The sequence below is a fragment of the Pseudopipra pipra genome, chromosome 16 (genome assembly GCF_036250125.1).
Source record: "Pseudopipra pipra isolate bDixPip1 chromosome 16, bDixPip1.hap1, whole genome shotgun sequence".
In the NCBI taxonomy this organism is placed as follows: Eukaryota; Metazoa; Chordata; class Aves; order Passeriformes; family Pipridae; genus Pseudopipra; species Pseudopipra pipra.
The window spans coordinates 15516035-15541614 of record NC_087564.1 but is presented as its reverse complement, the minus strand read 5'-3'; the positions used below and the strand labels follow the sequence as shown (position 1 = coordinate 15541614).

Below are 25580 nucleotides of genomic sequence, written 5' to 3'. Positions count from 1 at the left end.
GAGCGTCCCTTGCATCACAGAGCATCCCGAGCATCCCTGAGCATCCTCCTTGCTACCTGCGGGATCCTCCCCGTGGCCTTGAGCATCCTCTGAGCATCCCTGAGCGTCCCCCGCAACCCGGAGCATCCCGAGCATCCTCCTTGGTCCCTGCGGCAAAGCATTCCAGACCATTTGCCGTGGATCTGCCGGGCTGCTTCCTTTCCTCTTCTGCCACTCAGTTCTTAAAGACCATGAATTTTACCATCCCAGTCAGGTGACTTTCTCCCCCCAGATTCCTTAATAAAACCAAGCAGGTCAAGTTTATGGTCACCAAGGAGCAATTCCAGCTCCTCCTGTCTGTTAGCTGAGTTCTTGGCTTTATACATTGAACGAGGACTAAACAATCTCTGGGTTTTTTTCAGTAACTTGATTAATTTTATTCTCAGCATCTTCCATGCTCCTGTGTGCCCATTTAAAATCACAGAATGGTTTGAGTTGTAAGTCTCCGTGCTGGAGACCCCTTGGAGAGAGGGATCCCAGCCAAGCAACATCCTCCTCCTGCAGGAACCAGCCCCTTGGCCAGGCAGGGATCAGAGAGTGCGGGGCTGGCAGATGGAGAAGGAGAACAATCCAAAGCAACCATAGGGAGGTGTCGGATGGTCAGTGAGGATCCTCATGATTTTCCTCTTCCAGGAAGGCTGGGAGTGAGTGCAATTCCCAGCTGGTAAAACAGGGACCCAGAATTTCTGGAGTGGATGCTGGAAGTTACGTTTGTGCAGAGCACAACTCATTCCTGTAATGAACCAGACCAGAGTCGAACTCATCCATAGCCCAAGTTCTTGGAAGCACCCAGCTTTACGGTAAGGACACGTCTTATTCTGAGCCAATCCCTGCTGAATGGGCTATTTTTGTCACCCTCTGAGTGCTCTGGGCATTAGAACAGCCTCACCACTCTCCTATTTAGTAGAGCCATTAATGAATGGCAGTGGTACAGCACACGGACCATCCCATCCCATCCCATCGTCCCCAACAATGGGACACACGCTGCCAGGTTTGTTCACTCCATAAAATCCTTCTCCTCACCAGAGATGGATCGATTGGGAAGCACCTGGAATCGATTGGGAATGCTCATCCTGGCTTGTTCCTGTCTCCTGTGCTCAAGGACACAGTCAGGTTTGTTCCACTGCAGCCACACTCCAACACAGGCTCAACCTTCCCACCCGGGAATGGAAGATTTTCCCATTCCCAAAGATCTGCCTGAAGTGTCCCTTACACGTGTTTTTGGCATAACTTGAATAACTTGTCACGCTGATAAACTCTCCATGAACTGAACTCTTTCCTCCCAGTGGATGGATTGATCCCCACAGTTGTGTCCTCAAGGCACCGAGATCCTTTGGGTACAGCGTGGCTCCGGATCTCTACCGGAGTGCAAGTTTCCTCTCCCAAGTATTTTTAAATATCTTTCAAATGAAACAGCTGATAAGCAATTTGAATTCTATTTATATTCTAAGTAACTAAAGGATAATTTTAGGATTCTTGTTCCCCTCGCAGAAGCCGATGCTGCCACAGATTCCGTAGCACGTCAGCGGACACATGGCACCGTGCTGCTCCCAGGAGGTCTTGTGCCAGGAACTCCCCCAGAGGAACAAAATCCTGGTTATTTTGGGGAGATGAAAAACTTTTGAACGAGTCCTGTTTCCTATGGAAATCTACAGACTTCCCAGGACATTGAAGTATCAGCCCTATGGGTTGTTTCTGTAAACTGCAGGTGCTCATCAACCCCGAGCAGGGGCCAGCTGACCCTAAGCCCTTTTAAAAACCCTATTTTAATGTTTTCACTTAAACTCAAAAAATTTTGGCCCCAAGATCAGATTTATCAACTACACAACACTGAGACAAAATTTTGTTCAGCCACCCCAGTGCTCAGACAAACACTTAATGAGGTGAAGGGGAATGGGATGGATTGGGTTGGAAGGAACCTAGAAGTTCATCCAGTTCCTCCTCCTGCCACAGGCAGGGACACCTCCCACTATCCCAGCTTGCTCCAAGCCCTGTCCAACCTGGTCTTGAACACTTCCAGGGATGGAGCAGCCACAGCTGCTCTGGAAAACTTAACCATAGGGATTTAACTCTATGCTTCTGCTGCTGAAAGGATTTAAGGTTTTATTCTTTTCTGTTGGAACAAAATCTATCTTTTTGTAAGAGGGAGGCTCTGCTGCAGCTCCCCATCCCTCTGGATGCTCCAAGCTGAGTTATCAGAGCATGAATTGGGGTTTCCAGAGAACATCCCAAGGGACCCCAGGGCTGAGGGGTCAGAGGGGTGACCAGCTGGAGGCATCACATCTTCCCCCCCTGCAACAAACCCCACCGAGCTCTGTGAAGAGCCCTCTCCACCCGATTTAATTCCTGTGGTGCTCTCACCTCCCACCACACACATTACTGCAGCCACTCAGGATTTGTGGCTTTGGAGAATGATCTAAATGAATTTGATGTCCCAGAAAGAGGCACTTGAAAACTAAACCAGTGGGGTTTAATGACAGCATTTTCCCCAGTTTTATGATAATGACTCTGGTGTTTATTGGAAGGTTAGCGACTCAGCCGAGCAGGAAAACAAAGCAATCCAGAGGCCAGTGCTGGGATGGGGCCTCTGCACCTTGGGCATTAATGCTTGTTCTATACATGACATTCTCTGGCCATTTGGGATCTACAGCATGTCCCTGTGGGAGTATGAGAGGATAGGGGTGACATCAGCAGACATGAGGAGGTCCAGACCCTGCCCTCCTCCTCTGGGGTGCAGCACTGCAAACTCATCCAGCTTTGCTGATTGGGATCATCCTGTTCTCCAGGTTGAGAAACTGAGGCACGGAGTGTTCAGAGAGTTGCCAAAGACCACACAAGGTAATGGAAGATTTGGGCAAGGAACGGAGCCTTCTGCTCCAAGGTCCTTCTCCCAGACACTGCCCGGCTCTGCCGTCCTGTGCAGATTGGAGAGACGGACACAAATCAGCCGAAAGAGGCTCCACCACCAGGAAATCAGCTGGAGGCACAGACCTGGAGTTGGAGGCTGGAGCAGGGATGAGTTTTGCTCCCATCCCATCCCATCCCAGGCAGTGCCATGTGCACCTCGAGCCGGAGCAAAGCCGGTGCTGCTGCGGGCAGTTGACTTGGAGACCAGGTTGGAAGTCCAGCACCTGAGGGAGCTGGTACTGCAGATCCCACCTGGAAAGGTGACGTGATGAAGCTCCTGCCTGGCTCCAGGAGGTCATTGGAAGGTTTCCCACTGCTCCATCTCTGCCCACACGCCAAATTCCTGCACTTCCCCTCCTTTTCTGGGTTCACATCCCTGCTCCCTCCTGCATTACTTCAACCCGGGAGTGAGTGAAGTCTTAACGGCAAGAAAAAGATCTTCCCACGTGTGTGGCTCAGCAAACCCCGATGTTTTGCAACACTCATCCCACTGCTGAGCCCCTGGGGAATCAGGAAGAGTGTTTTCATGGAGTGGGGATGAGGCACTCGGGGAGCAGGACCCAAACAGGCTCAGTCCCTTGGGTGCTGCAGTGACAGCATCGCAGAAAATCCAAGGAATAACAACCTTTGCCATTTTCTTGCATCTAGAGAGTGTAATAAGCTCAGATCAGGGAGTGAGTTCTTCCCCCAGTGATTCAGAACGTGATTAAATGCTATTTCTCCCTTCTCCTGAAATAAAGGAGCTGTAACTGATACAAACAAATTACAGTTTCAAGCTGTGAGGCAGAAACACTTCGACTCCACAGTTATTGGTGGCTCTGAAGAGAAAGAGGAAACAGTAAGTGGTGTTTCCTAGAGTTGCAGATCTTCATATTAAAGTGCACTGAATTAATTATTTCACTCTTAAGAAATTACTAATTCCTCACTATTTTTATCCTCATGCACTATTTTAAGAGATTTTTTTTCCAGGGTCCAGTGACATAGAAGTTAAACAGCAGGCAGTGAAGTCTCCAAAGGATAATAAACTGTCTCAAATTACTTTGCTAATGGAACAAAGAGTACTGTAAATGTCACACAGGATAGAACAAGAGCGGGAGAAACCTTTACATGAAACAATGGGTCCATTAGCACTAAGTTGAGGGAAAAAAAGCCACAGACTCGTGATACTTGTGCAGAGTTTCATGGAGTTGCTTCTCCAAGCCAAGGGAACTTGTTTCCTCACTTGAATTCTGTGCTGAGCTCACACCACAATCACCCACACTCCCAAGGCATCGACCCTTTAGGATTTCAAAGCCCTTTACAGACAATAATTAAGATAATAATTAAGCCCCAGCTGAGTCAGTGGAATTATTTCTCCTTCCAACCAAGGAACAAATTGGGAATCACTGAATCACTGATGGGAGACCAAAACCAAACTGAGGTCCAGACCCACCAGACCCACGAAGGGCTCCTCACCTCTCCAGCTTAATGAAGTTGTCCATCATCCTGCAAGATGCAGGAATGACCCTTCACTTCTGGTGTGACTCATCAGCTGGAGAACCCAACAGTGGGGCCTGTTGGGTGAGAGGATGAACTGCGAGGCACCATTGCTTGTCCACCCCGCCCTGTGTTTTTTGCCTGTCCTGTGGTTGGCAGAATATTAAGAGTCTCTAAACATCTCAAGGGCTGCGGCAATGACATCACAGAGTGATTTGGATGTGACATAACACCATCAAGGAATCGTGATGAAACATTCCCGGTGATGTGGGATGACAGCGCTGCCTTAGGAAAGCAGAAGAGACAAAAATTTGAAAGGCAGGGAAAAGAGCAGGGAAAAAAGATGCCATGGGCTAGCATCTGTAATGCAAGCAGATCCCTAGCCCCCTCCAGTCCGTGAGTCATTTTTTCTCCTGGAAGTAATTTCCAACCCCAGCCAGTTAATACCCAGATGTGTGAAGTGCAGAGTAAATTTGGCTCTGCTCTGAGGTGTTTGCTGTGAGGAGCAAGAGCTGTGAGAGGAATCTTTCATTTGACAGCCCCGAGATCCCTCAAGTGAAGCCCACACAGCCCCCAGGTGCTCTCCTGTTTTCCTGAGATTTAATTAGGTGAGGCTCTCCAGCACACACTGTGTGAGATGACTGGAGGCTCAGAGGGGTGTAGGTGAGAACAAAATCTGTCTTCAAGTGAATCTGCGCAGGTCAAGGTTGGAAAAACCCTCAAAGATCCCCAAGTCCAACCATCAGCCAGCACCACCATTGTCACCACTCACCCAAGTCCTCAAGTGCCACATCAACATGTTTTCTGAACACTTCCAGGGATGGTGACTCCACCTCTGCCCTGGGCAGCTTGTTCCAATGCTTGACAACCTTTTCCATGAAGAAATTTCCCCTAATTCCAATTTAAACCTCTCCTGGAGCAACTTGAGGCCATTTCCTCTTGTCCTGTCGTTGTTGCCAGGGAGAAAGAAGCCCAGTGTTACAATAAGTCCCACATTCCACAGGCAGTTTCTGCTGCTGCCTGTGATGTCCCTGTAAGTGGGAGATTGACACCTCCCTAAAACCTGGCAGCAGACAAATAAAATGGAATTATTCAGAGCAGAGTGGTTGGGCTGGCAGGGCACCAACCAGGGCGTTGAGAGCTCTGAGCTGCATTCCCAACACTGTCAGTTCTCTGCTCTCTGACCTCTCCAAATTCCCAACTCTTGTCATTGCTGGGTAGGGAAACAGAGACGAAAATGTGTCATGGCACAAACAGATCACCAGATGCTGTTTGCTGAGTCTTACACTGGGATGGCTGGATTAAATAGGGATAAAGTTCAGTCAGAGCTCAGCTCCACAGACTCTCCCGAGGCTCCCACCCTGCCCAGAGCATCCAAAGTGTCCAGCACAAGCTCTGGTCCCCATAGGAAACCTGGGGCAGGAGCAGCCCATCAACATGAGTTCCCGGAATGGGATGAAAATGGAGCTCTGTTCCTCATCCTGTTTTGGGAATTTGAAAGCCTAATCTGCTCCTTTCCTCTGAATTCCCACCCAGGGACTGTATTTTCTGTCAGCTGCACTTACCCTGCTCTCATCCCCCAACAAGCTGCTGCTAAACTCCATCCCCAGAAAAATATTTATGGATGCCTTAAAATACAGCTCTGCTTTCCAGCATGTGTGTCTGCAAGGATCCTGCTCCTCCCTGATCATCCTCCCCCTCTTTAAGGAATCACTGCTTTCCAGGGAAGCTTGTATCACCAAATTATGTATTTTAGCAAATAAAGCTCTTGGAGGAAAATTCCCTCTTCAAATCCAGAGCTGTGCATCATGTCTATGGGGAAATCAAAGAACTGGGGTGTGTGTATGTCCCTCCACGACTCAACTTTTAAATAGAAAAACATGTTTTTGGTTAAAAAACTGGTGGACAAATAATGTGGTTAATAATGACAGGCTGGGATGTTTCTGAAATGCAGGTTGACTTCCTATTAATCCCTCAGGTAGGGTTGTGGGTATATTTGATCCAAAATCTCCTGTGTCTGGGACAAACCCCACTGACCTCACAGCAACCCAAAATGCTGCTTTGAGCCTTTAAATCTGAGCCATAAAATCTGGTTGGGGCTGGGAATTCAAACCTGACTTCCAGTGTCCAAAGAGAGCCCTCAACAAAGATGGAAAGGGACTTTGGACAAGGGAAAATGGCTTCCCACTGCCATAAGGCAGGGTTAGATGAGATATCAGGAATAAATCCTTCCCTGTGAGGGTGGGGAGGCCCTGGCACAGGCTGCCCAGAGAAGCTGTGGCTGCCCCATCCCTGGAAGTGTCCAAGGCCAGGTTGGACAGGGCCTGGAACAACCTGGGACAGCAGAAGGTGTCCCTGCCTTTGACAGGGGATGGAATGGGACGGGCTTTAAGGTCCCTTCCAACCCAAACCATTCCAGGATTCCATGCAGGGAGGTACCTGTGAGAAGCCACTGCTCAGGAACTATCTGAGACTTACTTTCCTTAAAAAGAAACCCTAAAAAAATCATGACTTTTAGCAGCAACTTTGTCAAAGGAAGACAGATTTCCCTGTCACACCCTGAGTGTCTCAGCTGTCAATGAGCCGCATCGGCACCAAGCTGGGAATGGGAAATTAATCCAAGGCCTAACCTTTAGTTCTACACTTGGACAATATTTCAGTGCTGAACTATAAATATTTGATCTGTTGCTCTTGTGAGTGGAATGGGCTTGTTGTGCTCATCTGCAGAGTTATCAATTATTCCAAAGTGTATTTATTGCTGATTAAATGACTTGAAAATGCCTTTCCCTGCAGTTATTATGTGATATTTAGCGAGTAAACATGGAAATTAACTATCCCAGAGTCAATATTAACCCTTTTTCTTGGGAAGGAAACCTTCCCTGCCTGACAACACATGGCACTAAGCACCAACTAAGATATTTGGAGACCAGTTAATTCTATATAATTCTATTTCTTTATGTTTTGGGGTCACAGTCCATGCTAAGATCTGGCTTCCATTTACAATCACTGGAGAAATAAACCAGCTTCTTTAAATCATCAACAAAGAATGATTCAATGGCTGGAAAGAGGGTTATAAAAACCTCTCTGCACAACAAAATAAATTAATCTGCACCCATGACTCACAGGCACCAGCAGGATGGTTCTCCAGAAGGATGAGGAGCTGGAAACAGGCTTTGGTGAAGTTTGTTTGAATACTGGCTTTCCAGCAATTCTTTGTGCTGTTTGTTAAAGGTGGGGACACCAGGAGAGTGGGAATATCTTGTGTGATGATGTTGACATGGAATAGAGGAGGTTTTTTGGCATTTTACAGCTGTGGAAAGATGTGTCCCACCACTGGAAAAGTCTTGGGATCAACAGAGATGCATTTGCAGGACGTGGAATCACAGAATCATTTAGGTTGGAACAGACCTCCAAGACCACTAAGTTCAACCATCCCCCAGCACTGCCAAGGCCACCACTAACCGATGTCCCCATGTGGCTTTTAAATCTCTCCAGGGATGGGGACTCCACCCCTGCCCTGGGCAGCTGTGCCAGGGCTGGACGATCCTTTCCATGTAAAAATATTCCAGATGTCCAACCCAAACCTCCCCTGTCACAACCTGATGCCGAGCCATGGAAGGGCTGTTCTGACCTGCTGCCTGGTGCTGTGGGGGAAGGACAGGAGGCAGGAGTTAAGGACACCCAACCATTGCCAGAGGCTGGGATTGGGGTTGGGTTGGGTCATCCCACGGTGGATGCAGAGGACAGGGCTGGATCTGGCCTCCAGCTGGCACTTTGAAAAATATTTTGAAGGTTCCCTCCAGGCCAGGCCATTCTATCATATCCTTACATGGGTTTTGATCCACAAAACTTCCTGGCTCTAGCTGTATATGGAGGATGAGACTGGCACGAGTTTCCAGTGCTGCTGGAAGTTCCCCTGGACTGTGAAGGGACACGGAACCTTCAGTGGTTTCCCCCTCAGACACCGATTATTGCAAATATCATCCAAGAGGCAGAAAAATCCCCATCTGAGGAGCTGCCAGTGCTGCTGCCTGCCTGGAAAACAGCAAGTGCTTCCCTTTGCCAGGAACATCACACCCTCACAGTAGGAAAAACACACTGCTATGCACACACTTCGCAGGATCACTCTTTGGGTCAGGTCCTTGGCGCTCCTGGACTGGTGGGAAGCAACATCACCGACCAGAGCCGAAATCTGAAAGGTCCCAACTCCCTCCCTGCCAAGCCCCTGTGTCCCCAGAGTGCCGTGATGAGTAATGTCCCTCCCCATCCCAATTCCTCAGGTGTGTTTATGATCCTGTGCCCAGCCACGGTGTCATTTCACAGCCGAGCGACACTTAAGGCAGCACATCCCTGCCAGCAGCCTCCAGCTCATTTCATGCTAATTGCTCTCCAAAATTGGGTGATGCAGTTTGGACATAAAAACATTTTCAACAGTATCATTAATTCGGGGAACATTTCCTGGAGTAATTACAGCCATCATCCTCAGTCATTCCTAATTATTCCATGCAGCCCCACCCAAACACACTTCAGGGTTGATTAGCGAGACGTGTGTTCCCCCACTCCACGCTCAAGTGGGATAAATGGGGCTCTTTAGGAAAAAGTAAACATTACCTGTTGTATCCAATGATCCAAAACGTTGAAATCCTTCATTATCTGCTCCCAAACACTTAGCAAACCTATTACTTAATTTATTTGATGGCATAGATGTTGTTAACTGGGGCTGGTGTGGGATGGCAATACGTCATGGGATCTTTTAATGATCTATTTGATGTGCTGCTTTGTCCTAAAATGATTGTTCATGGCTCAAAGAAAAGGAAGAACCAGTTTTAACTCAAATGATAAGGAATTCAGGGAAAAGTCAGCAGGTCTGAATGGTAAAGATGCTCATCCAATCTTCCAGCCATAGGAAGATGCCAGGAATTTACTAGGAATTTCATCAGGAAGTGGAGTTACAGGCCAAGGGGGAATGGCTTCCCACTGCCAGAGGGCAGGGTTAGATGGGATAATGGGAAAAAATTCTTCCCTGTAAGGGTGGTGAGGCCCTGGCACAGGTTGCCCAGAGAAGCTGTGGCTGCCCCTGGATCCCTGGAAGTGTCCAAGGCCAGGTTGGACGGGGCTTGGAGCAACCTGGGCTAGTGGAAGGTGTCCCTGCCATGGCAGGGGGTGGGACTGGATGGGCTTTAAGGTCCCTTCCAACCCAAACCATTCCAGGATTCTATGACAGTGACCTCATCTGGGTCACTTAGTGGGAACCTGGGAGAAAAACAGATGGTAGATCCTAAAGTCTGAAAACCTCTGTCTGTTCGTCTGTGCTGTGGCCAAGCAAGCTTTTATCCTTGTGTGGGTTTTTTTTTCCCTTCTAAAGGAACTTGGCTGCTCCTAATGCATTTTTCCACGCTCCTGGAGCACCCTCTCCTGTCCAAGGAGCTGCAATTCCCATCTCTGTATCCCAGCGACATAGAGACCTTTAAACCACGGGCTCAGCCCACAGGGCAGGAGCAGGAACCTGGACAGTTTCCTCAGGTGTGTCAGTGTTAACTCAGCTCACCTGAACTCGCCCTGCACAGCTGGAACCTGGATACCGAGTGTGTGAGTCACAACCTGGAGCAAATAAAGGAATATTTACGTTAGACCGAGCTCTCAACAGAGCCTTTTTGTAGTCCCGCTCCAATGGATCCAAAATCCTAATTTCGATAGTGTTTCAAGTGCATTTTTTACCCCTTTTTTTTTCCCCCCAACCACACCCCGTGTACCTGAGGTAACAAACACCTGAGTTATGACATTAAATCGAGGGGCAGAGCTGCAGGTCTGATGAATCCATGGAGGGGCTCTTTGCACCCCAGGGGAGGTGTCTGGCCTGGAAAAATCCTACAGGAATCAGCAGCCCACAGTCTCCACTGTCCCCACAGTGCCAGCCCTGGGGGACACCGACCCCCTCACAGGGGTGGGCAGAACATCTGGGCCAGGCACACAGGGACGTGTGAAGGTCAGGGCAGCACCCAGGGGGACAGGAATGGGGTTGGGATCCCTCGTGTTCCCACATCCAGGGGGACAGGAATGGGGTTGGGATCCCTCGTGTTCCCACATCCAGGGGAACAGGAATGGGCTTGGGATCCCTCATGTTCCCACATCCAGGGGGACAGGGCATGGGGTGCCCATGCCCCCATGGCCAGGGGGGCCAGGAATGGGCTGGGGTCTTCCATGTCCCCACAAGTACAGGGGCTGTGATTTGAAGTCCCCCATGTCTCCGCAAGCAGGGGTGACAGGAATGGCCCTGACGCCCCTCATCTTCCCATAGCCAGGGGTGCTGGAGCAGGATCAGGGGTCCCCCCATGTCCCCAGAGCCAGGGGTGCTGGGTTTGGGATCCCCCATGTCCCCACATCCAGAGATGACAGGAATGTACCTGGGATCCCCCATGTCCCCAGAGCCAGGGGGTCAGGAGCTCAGAGTTCCCCATGTCCTCACAGCCAGGGGTGACAGGAATGGACCTGGGGCCCGTGTCTCCACAACCAGGTGTGTTCAGGCAGGACCTGGGGACCCCAAATGGCCCCGAGGTCCTCCTCTCCGTCAGAGACACCATCGAGAGGGAGCCAGACCGGCCCTGCCAGGGGCGCTCCGGCCAGCGCATCTCTATGGTCACCGCGCCGCGTCTCTATGGCCGGGCGCTGGAGGCCCGAGCGGTGACGTCAGCGGCGTGGCGCTGCCGCCGCCGGGGGGCGGTTCTGGCGGCGCAGCTCTATGTCCCGGCCGCGCTGTGCGAGCGCGCCTCTCTATGGTGGTGCGGCGCTCTGGCCCGCGCTCGGTGGTGTGGGCGGGGCGGCGCGGGGCCGAGGCCGCCATGGCCGCCATGGCCGGCGCGGGGCCGGGCCCGGCCGAGGGGCCGTGTGTGCTGTGCTGCGGGGAGCTGGACGTGCTGGCGCTCGGCCGCTGCGAGCACCCCATCTGCTACCGCTGCTCCGTGCGGATGCGGGCGCTCTGCGGCGTCCGCTACTGCGCCGTGTGCCGGGAGGAGCTGCGGCAGGTGAGGCCGGGGCTGAGGGGGGAGCGGGGGGGCCTCGGCCGGGCCGGGCAGCGCTTCGGGCACGGGGCGGTCGGGAAAGGGCTGAGTGGGACCGACGGGGACGGAGCCCCGGGTTATCCGCCATCCGCGCCGCTCCCGGGGCGCCGCCGCCGGTCGGGCGGGTGGGAAGCGAAATAATGAGAAAATGGAGTTTAAAGTGGATATTTTTTGGTTTTAAGTCAGCAGGGCTCGCTCTGCCAGCGCAGGATGGAGCCTCTGCTCCCTGTCCCAGGAAGCGTCTGCTCTTAGGAGGGCTCATGGAATCCTGGAATGGTTTGAGTTGGAAGGGACCTTAAAGCCCATCCAGTCCCACCCCCTCTATGGGCAGGGACACCTTCCACTAGCCCAGGTTGCTCCAAGCCCCGTCCAACCTGGCCTTGGACACTTGCAGGGATGGGGCAGCCACAGCTTCTCTGGACAACCTGTTTCTGGATTTGTAACATAGTTTTTACTGTAAGAACTGAACCTTTTCTTGTTTTTTTGTGTCTCAGCCTCTCTGGGCTGGGACAGGTAACTCCAGCTGTTTCCCAAGTGTTGCTGTTTCCCCCGTAATTCCCAGACTGGGAATGAGTGCTGGAGCAGTGGTAGGTGGCTCCTGAAGGATTTATACCTTGAACAGCTGCAGCCTCCGGAGTCCAGCAAGAGCAGGGAGGATCCCGGGCACGTGGCACAGATAATTCGGGAAGTGTTGTGGTGTTTTGTTCCTTGCCTTCCCGGGAGTTAAGAAAAGAAGAGACAGTGGTTTCCCAGTCAGACTCTGTGTAATTGAGTCCCTTGGAGACTCCAGATTTCCCTGTGATCCCACAGGAAACGGGGAGGAGCCGAATGCAGGGCTCCTGGCAGGCATTCCCTGTGGGAAGGCTTCGGTTGGTTGAGGGTATTTACTCTCGGCGCAGCTGTTGGAGCAAAACAGACCAGAAACGTTTCCTAATCTCGTTCAAAATCCAAAGGCCAGGCTGGTCCAATCCACGTTTCCCGGGCAGCTGATAAGGACAAGTCCCGTTGGCTTTGGTGACAGTGCCTGGGGGTGGTGACAGCTGGGGCTGGCACAGGGCAGGTCCCAGAGTTTGCCTGGAATCCCAGAGCCCCTGCAGGCTCCTTGGGATCCCAGAGCTCCTTCTGATCCCAGTGTTGTGTCCCACAGGTGGTTTTTGGGAGGAAGCTCCCGTCCTTCTCCTCCATAGCCCTTCATCAGCTGCAGCATGAGAAGAAATATGACATTTATTTCATGGATGGGGAGGTCTATGCCCTGTACAGGTGAGCTCTGGCCCCTCTCTGGCATGTGGCAGGAAGTGTTTGGGAGGGCAGGGTGCTGTGGTTTCCTGGGAATGGGGGTGCTGGGTACGTGAGTCACCTGCTGGGCACGTGTTTGGGCAGGTGAGAGGCTGGAGCAGGGCAGTGGAGGGAACACTCACAGCCTCTCAAGGCTGGAGTGCTGCAGCACAGCAGCTTTGCTCTGTCAGTAAAAGTCATTTTTTGCACCTTCAGCAGCAGCAAACTTACTGAAAACCTTTCCATTCCTTGCATGGCTGCTGTGGAAATTGGTGAAGGCATAATTACTATTAATTGTATATTAATATCTGCAGGTGCCAATAAAATTACTCTTATATTTATTGCTGGGCTAATTAAGGACTTACCCAGCCCAATTGTGCCAAGTATTATATGAAGAGCGATCTTGGCTTTTACAAAGATTTTATTCTGAATGAGAAGAGAAAAAGGGTGAAGTGAAAAACCAATGGAGAGTAAAACCGTGGCATGAGCATCACGTTCCACAAGTATTTTTCATAATATGCTTAATTAGGAGGGTTTAAGATAATTAAAAGCACCTAAAAGGAAAGAAGTGTGAAAAAGATGAAGCCATGCAGGCATTGGAACCTTTTTCTTGGAGAATTGGGCATTATATCCACCCTGGTTTGGGCTAAGGATGTAACTTTGATACATGTACAATTTTACATGGTGTCATATTTATGGAAATGAGGGAGTGGGAGTCTCCCACTGAGACCAGTGCTCTGGCAGAGTTGGAAACCCCTGTGGGGTGGACTTTTTTGTGGTGGTTTTTTCCCCCTCCTTTTCTATTACAATTCTTTATCCCTTCCCACTGTATTCCTCAGTTTCTAACAGTGGAAAGTAATGAAACTGGGTGTGAATGTTGCAGGAACCAGCTGGTTCTCCAGTAAGCACAGGGATTGTTACAGTCCTCTCAGTTTTAGGGACAGTGTCGTTCTTACACTGCTCAGCTCCTCTCCTGCAGTTGAAACATCAGTGTAATTTGGTTCCATCCCACTCCTGACATAGGACAAAATTCTTGGAATAAGCAGGACTCAAACCTCATTACAGATGCTGGAAGACCCATAAAGCTGGAGCCTTCTGCCAGGGACAGAATACTTGTGTTTTGATGGAGGTCTCGGGGTGCTGGGAGGGAACTGGCACATTTTTGGGAACTCTCTCCTCCCTTAGGAAGCTGCTGCAGCACGAGTGCTCCTTGTGCCCTGATGCCAAGCCCTTCAACACCTTTGCAGACCTGGAGCAGCACATGAGGAAGCAGCATGAGCTCTTCTGCTGCAAACTCTGTGTCAAACACCTAAAGGTGAGCTGGGCCTCTGCTGGGATGTGTGGGGAGGAGGAGGAGGAGGCTTTCCCTCCATGACTTCCCAGAGTACCTGGGGAGCTGGGAAGAAAGGAGGTGGCTGAACAGCAGTTATTTTAGTTTTCTCTGCCTGCCTGCAGCGAGGCCAGTTGCTTTATTTGAAGTCTTTCAGCTTCCACAAACTGATTAATGAAGGAGGGCTGGAGGTTCTCCAGATTTTAAATTAAACCCCACGGTGGTGGTGCCACAGTTGGTGTGTGCCAGGTGAGCTGGAGTTTGCTGCCAGAAAGGATGGGATCCAGAAGGGAGCAGGTTGACCTGAGTGAACCCTATAAGACTGGGAACAGATTTGACTCTTTCCTGTGGTTGTGCAGTCCCCGGAGCTGATTGAAGGGAGGGAGGGCAGGACCCTGGGGAGGTATTTCATGGTCAGTGTAGCCAGCACTGAGAGAACTTGTTTGTCATTTTCTCTCCCAGAGAATTCACAAGCAATATTAAAACTGTTGCTTTTTGAATTCAGAATATTGTAGAGATTTTTATTTCACTGAAAAAAATTCCACTGTTCCAAAGAGTTACTTGTACCCACTGAAAAGAAGCTCTTAAACTTGCAGAAGCTTCAGTCCATCAGCCCTGGCAAAGCTAAGCAAACCTTTTCCCAGAGCAAGTTCCCAGGCCTTGTCTAGGCCAGAAATAAAGGATATTCTGTTGTCAAGGCTGGGTTGATCCTTTTGGTGTCTCCAGAACCTTCCTACCAAAATAGCTCACGTGTTAGTGGGGACAGAGGGTTGGCTTGTGATGCAGAATTTGTTCATCCAAGTGTCTACTCTGTAGCTATTTTGGGTGGTTGCTGTCTGAGGAAAGTAAAACAGCTCACTGGGGGTTTATGAGGCCTTTTAATTTGAGTATGCAAAATACTGTGTGCTCATAAATGCATACTTAGGATTTTCCTCCCCCAGAGATGATAATTTAGAGTTTGTTGCTGTATCAAAAAAAAAGTGAAAGGGGAAAAAAAGTTAATTAGATCTGTTTCCAGTGTACAAACTAAGAGAAATTCAAGTTGGATTTAATTTGGATCCATCACTCCAATTGAAATCACCAAACACTTTAGGTGTCGGTGGTCAAACTGCATCTTTTTGAAGCAAGTCTTTGACTCCTCCAAACCGACGAGTTGGGCACAACCCTGGCTCGTTCCTGTCCTCAGTCCACAAGAGGTGATGTGTTATATCTGTCTGTCCATCCCTGCAGATTTTCACCTCTGAAAGGAAGTGGTACTCCAGGAAGGACCTGGCCCGGCACCGGATCCACGGGGACCCCGACGACACGTCCCACCGGGGGCACCCCCTGTGCAAGTTCTGCGACGAGCGGTACCTGGACAACGACGAGCTGCTCAAACACCTGCGCAGGGATCACTACTTCTGCCACTTCTGCGACTCCGACGGCGCTCAGGAGTACTACAGGTTGGGCACGAGCTCTTTCTGTGCCCTAAACTGTGGGGGGGAAAAAATTGCCTGGGTCTGCTTTGGATTTTAGGGAAAGTAGAGTTTGACGACAGAGTGGAGGAATGGGAGCAGGTTGGCTGCAGTCTCTCGTTTCTCAGACAAACAGCCAAAATATTCACTTTGTGTCTAGTTCATGCCTTGAGGTTTTCTTCATTAATGTTAAGCATGGAAGGTTGTGCTTTGCAGCCTGACAGCAGCTGTTTGGTGTGGTACCTCCAGAGGTGGACAAGGAGAGAGGAAATGGCCTCAGATTGCACCAGGGGAGGTGTAGACTGGACATTAGGAATGTTTCATCATGGAAAGGGTTATCAAGCATTGGAACAGGCTGCCCAGAGTGGTGGTGGATCCCCATCCCTGAAGTGTTCAAAAAACATGTGGGTGTGGCAGTTGGGGACGTGGTGGTGGTGCTGGTTGATGGTTGGACTCAGGGATCTTAGAGGTCTTTTCCAACTTTAACAGTTCTGTAATTCCACGATTCTAATGCTCCAAAGTTCATGTGCAAAGGGGATAGGAGTAATTTTTTGTGTGAAACACGTGCCCTAAGCACAGCTGGGTGTGATGAGCATCCACCACTGGGTTTGGTTGGACATCTGGGCTGTGCCCTGTGGTCTGTGTTGGCCGTACAGAAGGGGTTTCACTGGAAGGCTTCCCTGGGGATATAACAAAAACCAACCACCCGCGTTTGTCATCAGAAGAGTGGCCGTGTGCCACGGGAAGAAGGTGCTGGAGGGGTGTGAGCTCTGCGTTTTCCCCGCAGTGACTACGAGTACCTGCGGGAGCACTTCCGCGAGAAGCACTTCCTGTGCGAGGAGGGCCGGTGCAGCACGGAGCAGTTCACGCACGCCTTCCGCACCGAGATCGACTACAAGGCCCACAAGACAGCCTGTCACAGCAAGAGCAGGGCCGAGGCCCGGCAGAACCGCCACATCGACCTCCAGTTCACCTACACCCCCCGGCACCCCCGCAGGAACGACGGTGAGCGGGGCACAGACGGAGCCCTTCCAGGGGCTGGGAAGGAGTTCCTCCCTGGGGGAGCGTGGCACAGGTTGCCCAGAGAAGCTGTGGCTGCCCCATCCCTGGAAGTGTCCAAGGCCAGGTTGGACGGGGCTTGGAGCAGCCTGGGCCAGTGGAAGGTGTCCCTGCCCGTGGCACGGACTGGTTGAACCTTAAGTTCCCTTCCAACCCAAACCATTCCACTGCTCTGAGGGTTTTCAAGAACATCTGGTGAACATTTCATAGCCATGAAGAAATTCTTCCTGTTCATCCTGGAACAGGACCTGACAGGTTGTAGAGGTTGAAGGTGACCAGAACTTAACCAGACCAGGCCCTGGGCAACCTGATGTGCTTTTGGGTTGGCCTTGCTTTGAGTGAGGGGCTGGAGCAGGTGACATCCAGAGGTCCCTTCCTACCTGAATTGTTGTAGGATTTTTTCCCCCATACACGGATTTAACAATTTAACAACGTAATTTTAGGAAAAACTGCTGACTTAGTCATCAGAAAGAAATGAAGATAATTTGTTTGTACGAGTGTATTTTTGCATTTTTCAGGCAGAGTGTGATGGCCAGATTAGAGAAATAACTGAGAGTGATCAACCCTCCCTCCTGTTCAGGTGTTGTAGGTGCAGAGGACTATGAAGAGGTTGACAGGTACAACAGGCAAGGGAGGACGGGCAGGTTGAATGGCCGGGGGAGCCAACAGAACAGGAGAGGCAGCTGGAGGTACAAGAGGTGAGTAGCACAACATTGGGTGGAGTTTTACTCCTGTTCAGTGTTGTTTTTCACTTGCCAATTCACAATATTTTGGTGGATCTGTGGGAAGTGGGTACAAAATTTGGAGGCCTCCGTGGTGAATCTTTAGCTGGGAGTAGAATGAGCTTCCAGTCCAAGTCCATGTGCTGGCTACAAGCTTGGTCAACATGGAATTACTTTGTGTGATGTTTCAGCTCAGGAAGCAAACAATGTGATCCTCAGCTTGTGGGTTAAATAAACTCAGAACCCTAAATTAATTTCAGCAGCTGTTTTTATGTAAACTTCTCTAAGTAGGATATTCTGAAATAGATGATGAGTCTGTGCAGGTTTAATGGAGTTTTTGGTCTGGGTAGTCATGAAATTCCTGTTCTAAGGACTGTGCTTTTCATTGAACTAACACATCTCTGTGTGACCAGAGTGCTTGGGAAAAGGAAGAGGGGGAAATATTGAAATGAAATTTTGCATTTCCGTGTCTCTTCCTCCACACCAGACCTGGGTGCTTTATACATCCTGCACATCTTATTTTCTTCTTTTTCTCGCTGGATGGGCAGCTGGTTCATTACTGGTGATTCCAGTGGGGAAGAAGTCCATCCCAAAACACTCCTGTGTTGGTGTTGTGTGTAGATCGTGTGTGTGTTGGGAGTTCATGACCAGCTGTGTCTCCAAGAGTTCCCATGGCCTCCAAAAATGATTCCATACGTTTGAAAATGAACAGGAGAGACAGGTGTCCCCTTCGTCCTTGGTGCTGTCTCTCCGTGTTCATACCAATTCTGGCCTGGATCATTATTCCCACATGGGGAACTTGGAAATGAAGGGGGGAATATTGCCTGGCTGGGGTGGACTGGAGTGGTGGGGCTGGTTCAGCCTTCTCAGCAGGTGACAGCACAAGATCAGGGATGTCACCAGAGCTGGCACCGGCGAGGTGAGAGCTGGAGCGAGGCAGCTGCTCCGTGCTCCTTGCTGTTTGACCAAGGACATGTGCCCTGTCCTGCAGGGAAGAAGAAGACAGGGATGTTGCAGCAGCAGTCAGGGCGTCTGTGGCAGCCAAACGGCAGGAAGAGAAGAAAAGGGTGGAGGACAAAGAGGACGGCGGCAGCAGCAGAGGGAAGAAGGAGGATTTGAGGGATCCCGACGTGCTCGGCTCCAAACGTGTGGCAAAGGCTCCGAACGATGTGGCAGGTGAGTGTGGAACAGGTTCTGCAGCTGCAAGGAGCAGGGATGGGGCTGCACATCAGCCTGGCACAAGTGGGAATCACTGTGCCTTGCTCCCAAGAGCTGCTGGATGTGGATGGAGCTCTGCAGAACGTTAAATCAGCGACAGGGATTTGCAGTGGGACGTGTCCCAGCAGGCTGGGCTCCTGCAGCAGGTTAGACCCGAGGTGGAGCTGGGTAGAAATATCAAATGCAGGTAACATACAACATGAGGTGATGGTACATCCAAATCAAGATAACCCAAGAAGGTAACATTTCCCACTCAAGCAGGAAGAACTGATTTTTGGGATGCTTGAGCTGAGTTTCCCCTTTTTTGAGAGCAAGTTATTCCCAGCAGAAGTTTGTAACTGGTGAAAGCAAACCTGACTCAGGTCCAGTTTGGGGCACATAAACACAATGCAGTGCTGTTTTGATATTACTGTTCATCCAAATCCATTTTCCACTGTTTTATTGCTCCTGCAACAAGATTTTCACTTAAAGATTTTATGGAACTTCCTTAGGAGCTGGGAGCTGCTGGGAGCTCTGTGTGGTTAATGAGTACAGCTCATCTGGGGGGCCGGGCAGGGTTATCCCTTCCACCTTTTGCTGTTTGTATGTCACAGCCATTACCAATCTGTCCCTGTACTCTGCAGCACAGAACTGGGATTTTAAGGCACATTAAACTGGGAATGAGCTGTGTTTCAGTGTAAAACCACTGCCCAGGAACTAATTGCTGAGCAGTTTGGGCAGAGGTGCGAGGGGCTGCTCAGGGGAGCAGCTTTCCAGGTGAAGAAGCTTTGGCATAAATCAGTTGGAGCATGGAGGCTCTGCTGAACATCCTGACCCTGTGCAGGCAGCTGAGTGGCAACCTCAGGGCAAGACTGGGGGCACTGGCATCTCAGTTTCTAGAAGGTTCCCTCACTAAGTACTTCCCCTCCATGTTTTACTCACTTAAAGTATCATGAATTTCCTGTATGCCATGACATAATGGTGAATGCATTTAATTGAAGGAAATAGTGATGCATGGATTTAAATCGTTCTGGAATGTCAGTTAATGGCATCATCAGCTGCTGAAAATAGGACTTGGTAATGCTGCTGTTGTGTTCACTGGTAGCCCCCACTCTGCAATGAATGGGCTTGAGTTGAAAACATTTCTTTGCTCTTTTTGTCACTCTTCCAAAAGAAGCAGCTGCTAATGGTGCTCTCAGCCAAGACGACTTTCCAGCAATTGGCTCGCCAGCAGGACCTCTCCAAGGGTAAGTTTGTGCAGGGCTGCAGCAGTGAGAAAGCAGATTTAGAAGTTTATTTATGTCCTGCATTTCTGTGGAAAATAATATTGGGAGATTGATCTCTCAGTGCCTCCCTTGCCCATCCCCTCCTGCCTTGAGCTGTTTCTATGCCGCTCACCTGTGGCACCAGCTGTTGCTGCAGCTCATGGCTTGGTCTTGGAATCAAAGAATCATGGAATATCCTGAGCTGGAAGGGACCCAAAAGGATCATCAAGTCCAGCTCCTGGCTCTGCCCAGGACAGCCCAACAATCCCACCATGTCCCTGAGAGTGTTGCCTTTGCAGGATGTGGCAGCTCGAATGCGCCTGTAGCAGCTCTGGTCAAGGTGAGGGGTGCTGAGACAGTGCTGATAACACAGCAAGGCTGGTGGCACTTCTTGAGGAGACCCATTGCAGGTGCAGTTGGTAACCCTGAGTGCATTTGTGTCCTGTTAAAGCTGGGTCACTTGTGCCACCCTTAGTAACAGTTTGAGGAAGAGTGTGGAGAGTTGCGGGGCTCGTGTTTCCCGTTGGGGTTGTGCTGCCGTAACAGGGTAACCCCAACCTCTCCCTTCCTCACAGCTCTGCCCAGCCAGCACTGGTTAAGCTTAAAGAAGAAGATTTCCCAAGCCTGTCATCCTCTGCAGCTCCCGCCATCTCGTCTGGGATGTCTCTGACATACACAGCGACTGCAAAGAAAGCGGCCTTCCAAGAGGAGGACTTCCCAGCCCTGGTGTCCAAAATGAAGCCCAACAATAAGACAGTAACTAACATCACATCTGCATGGAACAACGGTTCCAGCAAAAACGTGGTCAAAGCCATCACCAACCCCTGTGTCAGCCAGCCAGCCAAAAAACCATCCTTGAACACCTCGAAGGGAAGTAAGAAGAGCAATAAACTCTGTGAGTCGGACGACGAAGACGGCGGCGGTGGCTTGACCACCCAGGAGATCCGGAACACGCCGACCATGTTCGACGTCTCGTCCTTGCTGGCGGCTTCTACCTCACAGACTTTTACGAAAGTGGGCAAGAAAAAGAAGGTGGGGGTTGAGAAGCAGAGACCGTCGTCCCCACGCCCGGCCCCGGACACGGCGTTCCTCAGGCCATGCGCGGAAAAGCCCCCGGAAGCAGAGCAGCCCTCCAGGGTGTTCCCTGCTCCCCATGGCCCTGACAGACCCACAGCTGTCATGAATGGTCACTCGGAAAAGTCCTCAGCGGTCTGTGGTACACCCAAAGAGCCCCCCGGCCTTAAAAAGCCCACAGTGACTAACAAATGCCCTTTACCTCAGGAAGACTTCCCAGCTCTTGGGAGCTCAGGATCAGCCAGGATGCCCCCGCCACCAGGTAAGCACAGAGGGAGTCACAGAATCCTGGAATGGTTTGGGTTGGGAGGGGTCTTAAAGATCATCTCATTTCACCTCATGGGCAGAGACACCTTCCACTAGCCCAGGTTGCTCCAAGCCCCGTCCAGCCTGGCCTTGGACACTTCCAGGGATGGGGAAGCATAGCCAGCTTTGCTTGGAAGTGACTTAGAGAAACATGGCCCGTGGATGTGCTGTATAAGTCTCCTTCTGGCTCTTGTGTGAGGTTCTGCCACCAGGTGCCAGGTTGGGCTCTGGAGGTAAAGGCAGCCTGGGTGACACAAGGGGGCTGGAATATCCTCTGGGAATCCTGGCTAAAGCAGTGGCAGTGTTGGGACACCTCTGTCCCACACAGCTGGAGGTGTCTGGTCACTGGGGTGGCTCATGGATGAGCAGCTGGTTTTCACCTGTCCCTGCTCTTCTTCTTGGAGCTGTTGTGCTTGGGAGGCCGCTGTGGGTGAAGGGAATCTGGCAGTGTCCTGTGCCTGCTGACACTCCTCAGTCGGCTTCCTTGGCTGCTTCCTCCCGTGTTTGCAGAGGTTTCCTGCCCTGCTTTTAGCCATGACCTTGTAAAAGTGGAGAGACAGCAACAAGCGTGACTTGGAGTGGTTTTAATGGAGGTGGCACCACTGTTCGTGCTGCTCTGCAGCTCCTGCTGGGGGAGAGGCCAGGCCTGGTGCTGCTGTGCCTCCTCAGGTGATTTCTGTTCACTTTAATAATGCAAAAGTGTTTTTCATTGTGACTTTGAGTGGGTTTTAAAAACTATTTTCCATTGAAAAAGTAAATGAATAATTAAAGCGCTTTCTGCGTGGAGGAACATCAGCCACCCTCAAGTGCTTCTTGAAGATTTCCGCCTCTGATTTTTAGGTTTTCTCCAATATAGTCATGTCTGCACTGCAGCTTCTTCTTGGTGCTTCTGCAGAGTGTGGCAGACACTGGTGTGAGTTTTAGCTGGAGGGGTGTGTGTGTGTTCTAACTCCTGCCCCTTCCCTGTTCCCCCCAGGCTTTAACTCCGTGGTGCTGTTGAAGAACCCTCCTCCGCCTCCGGGCCTGTCGGTGCCTGTCAGCAAACCCCCCCCGGGCTTCGCTGTCATTCCATCCACCAACATCTCTGAACCTGTCACTACAGCTCTGAAAGAGTGAGTAAATAACTCCTGGGAGTGAGTTATGTCCCACAGTGCACCTCAGTTCTGTCAGGTGGGCTTCAAACAGCGCAGGGAACACTCGGGGTTACTCTGAGCAGGCCCAGCCGGGTGAAGATTCCCATTGGGAAGTCCTGGGGTGTTTGTGGGCTGGATTCCGGAGAGTTGTGTAAAAGAAAACAGCCCTGTGTAGCTGCAGCTGAGGAAGTGAAAACCTGTGCAGTGTGGCTGCTCAGACTTTGGTCTATTTTAGATTTATTTGGGAATCTGCAGCTTCAACATATTCCTTCACCTTCCCATCGATTCTGTCGGAGTCCCAGCAGCAAAGTGCTGAGGCATGTTCTCCTTGGTGACCTTCACTGCCCTGATCTTCCCAGTAGCTGCTCTCTGGTCTTTCTGGGGTAGAAAGAGGAGTTTGTGAGAAAAGGGGAGGGGAAACTGTGCCAGTTTAATACAGGACCTGCATTGTCTGTCAGTTTATTCGTGGTGTGGTCTTTGCCCATGTCTTTTTAGTGAACTCCCCTTACAAAGCAGCTCATCAGGACTGTGTTTAATTTGGATTTTACATATTCTGTCTATGTAAAGCTGGAATCTGATACAGAAATCCCATATTTTATCCTGGCAAGACAGCTGTGTGCAGCTCACAGTAATGCATGTGGAGCTGGGTGGAGGAAGGACATGCAGCCTGTAAAACAGAACAGCCTTGGGATTTATGTTCCAGGGCACTTTGCTGTGACACAAACCAACGTCAGAGTCACTTTTGGTGTTTCCCAATGCAGGCCAAAACCCTGTCATGGATCATACTTGATACCTGAGAACTTCCAGCAGAGGAACATCCAGCTCATACAATCCATTAAAGAATTTCTTCAAAGCGACGAGTCCAAGTTCAATAAATTTAAAACTCATTCTGGGCAGTTCAGGCAGGTGAGTGGGTTCCCAAAACCTCCCTCTCTGGGAGACCTGAATCCCAGTGGGATTTTTGAAGAGATCTGTGTATTTCTAATCCTCCCCCCGTGCTGTTGCCTGCAGGGTGTGATCTCTGCAGCACAGTACTACAAGAGCTGCCGAGAGCTGCTGGGGGAGAACTTCAAGAAGATTTTTAAGGAGTTGTTGGTGCTGCTGCCGGACACGGTGAAGCAGCAGGAACTGCTCTCTGCTCACAACGACTTCCGAGTCAAGGAGAAACAAAGCTCCAACAGGCCCAAAAAGAACAAAAAGAACGTTTGGCAGGTGGAGTCCCCTGCGGACCTCGACTGCTACATCTGCCCCACGTGTAAGCAAGTGCTGACTCAGCAGGACGTGGTCACCCACAAAGCTTTGCATATTGAGGATGAGGAGTTCCCTTCCTTGCAGGCAATCAGCAGGATCATCAGTTAGCTTTCCTGAGGGCCCACACACCAGGCTCTGGCTCTGGAGATGCACTTTTGGAATGAGGTTTGGCAGCGTAGAGTGGCTGAGGGCCGGTGCCAGTTGAGTCAGTGAGGAGCAGGTAATTTGGGGAGCCCTCTTGGGGCAAAGGGATCATGGGAATGTGCTGGAGCTCATCCCTCCCACAGTCTGAGCTCCCAAAATCTGGGGTAGGGTTAGGCTGAGCCGCAGGGTGGGCAGGCAGGGGCTCCTTCCTCCTGGAACATGCAATAGCTGGGAATCCTTTCTGATCTGCAGACTGACAGGGGACACGATAGGGGAATAAGTATCTGGTTTGGGGGTTTCTTTCTGGTTTTGGGGTGGGGGAAGATTAGGGAATCACTGAAATGAACAGAAGTGGCTTCCCTTATAACATTCTGATTTTTTTGTGCTATTTCAGTGAAGATCACACTAGTCAGGGGTACAAAGGTGCAGGAAAGATGCTGCTCACTGGTGTGACCAGGAGCGCTGCAAACACTGGGCTGCAGAGTTTCCTGTCTGCAAACAGTCCATTCTGCTGCTTGAAGAATTGGGCTGGTCTGTGCAAGATTTGAAGTTGCCTCTGACCTTTTCTGTAACATGTTCTTTCAAGAAACTGATTTTGTAGCCCTGCATGTACAGTAAGAGCATTAAGGCTTTACTCTGTGTAAAGCACACGGGAATTTTATTTAATGACTGCCATGTTTCTAATTTCTTGGTTGTATTACTGGTGGGAGCTCCCAACAGCATCCTGGGACATTAAATGCTGCTGATCACTGACCATGTTTTCTGCAGTGCCTTTAAGTGCATTTCTCTGACACCTGCACCTCCCTCAGTGACACCAGGCTGATGTAGCTTTGCTCATGTTTTTTGGCATCCCCAAATTCCACCTCCTCAGAGGAAGAGGGGGAATCTCTTCATCCTGTGAGGTGACTCCTCCAGCAGCAGCTCTGAGGTGCTGGAGTGCCAAGAGCCCTCCCTGCCGTGCACTTCCATGGCTGTAGTTCAGTGTCTGACCCCTCCCATCTCCAGGTTTAGTTATTTTTAACATGTAGGAATAAAGCTGAAATTAATTTATGTAATTTTTAGTGACAAAACACAGCTTTTCTGGAGGCATCATTTCCGTGAAATCAAGCTCAGAGTTAGTCCTGCTACAGCCACTTTTCCTTGCCTTACACGTTATTTTTGCTTGCTCAGGCTGCAAAGTGCTTCGGGTTTCTTTTCTGGGTATTTAAGACTCTCTTGAACACCTGAACGTGTTGTATTTGGCCCCAAAGGGGGCTGGGGAGGATGACTTGCCTGCATGGCTGTTCATACACTGCATGAGCACATGAGGAGTCGGGACATGTCCCTGTTGCTGCCTCGGGTGGGACCCCGGATCCGAGCGGGACGCGATGCCCGAGGCACGGCCACCCCACGGGGATGGGGGGGATGGGGGGGGTGCCAGCTGCCCCCACCACTTCAGTCAGCTCCTCTCCCGTCTTTGGTTTGTAAAGTTCAGGGGGCTGAGATGCATCTTCCCTGCAGCAGGATCTTCCCTCTTCCCTTGGTTTTCACTCTTTCTCTGTCAGCAGCTCCCTGGTTCCCTGGGCTGGTGCTGCTGGGAGTTCCCTCGAGGCTCTGGATCTCCAGGGCCTGCTCTTGCAGTTTCCTTGTTTCTTGTGCTCACCTGATTAAATAAAGTTATTACCAAATTTTTTTTTCTATTCATTTTTAACTCTTTATTGAAAATAAGTTGCAGTTGGTTACACGGACACCGAAAATACAGAATCACAGATTGTTCTCTGAAAAGATATTTTTATATATATAATATATACAAAATTGTAAACATTTTAAACTTATTTCCATACACAGTCCACTTTATACTACACTGCACAGAGGTTAAGTGACAACTGCAACTCCTGGAAGCGTCTGCTC

The 25580-nt window shown here is 50.4% G+C and overlaps 1 protein-coding gene and 1 long non-coding RNA gene across 5 annotated transcripts; one reads left to right on the top strand and one right to left on the bottom strand.

Annotated features, from left to right (window-relative positions):
- Positions 1–1461: 1461 nt before the first annotated feature.
- Positions 1462–11071, bottom strand: LOC135423312 (uncharacterized). 3 transcript variants are annotated; one of them, XR_010434771.1, is made up of 4 exons: positions 10827–11071; positions 9971–10023; positions 4402–6234; positions 1462–1632 (listed from the first exon to the last, which is right to left on the bottom strand). It is a non-coding gene; the product is annotated as an uncharacterized LOC135423312 (long non-coding RNA). The 3 variants fall into 3 exon arrangements; XR_010434769.1 differs by having other exon boundaries at positions 10889–11071; XR_010434770.1 differs by having other exon boundaries at positions 10912–11071.
- A 109-nt stretch (positions 11072–11180) lies between these two features.
- ZNF598 (zinc finger protein 598, E3 ubiquitin ligase) lies at positions 11181–25357 on the top strand. 2 transcript variants are annotated; one of them, XM_064673400.1, is made up of 12 exons: positions 11181–11444; positions 12628–12740; positions 13941–14070; positions 15316–15527; positions 16327–16544; positions 17179–17296; positions 18312–18496; positions 19695–19764; positions 20358–21118; positions 22139–22274; positions 23057–23201; positions 23307–25357. In XM_064673400.1, exons 1-12 carry the CDS (start codon positions 11196–11198, stop codon positions 23652–23654), a joined length of 2685 nt encoding a protein of 894 aa, XP_064529470.1. In that variant the 5' UTR covers positions 11181–11195; the 3' UTR covers positions 23655–25357. The 2 variants fall into 2 exon arrangements, with proteins under 2 accessions (XP_064529470.1, XP_064529469.1); XM_064673399.1 differs by having other exon boundaries at positions 19692–19764.
- Positions 25358–25580: the final 223 nt, after the last annotated feature.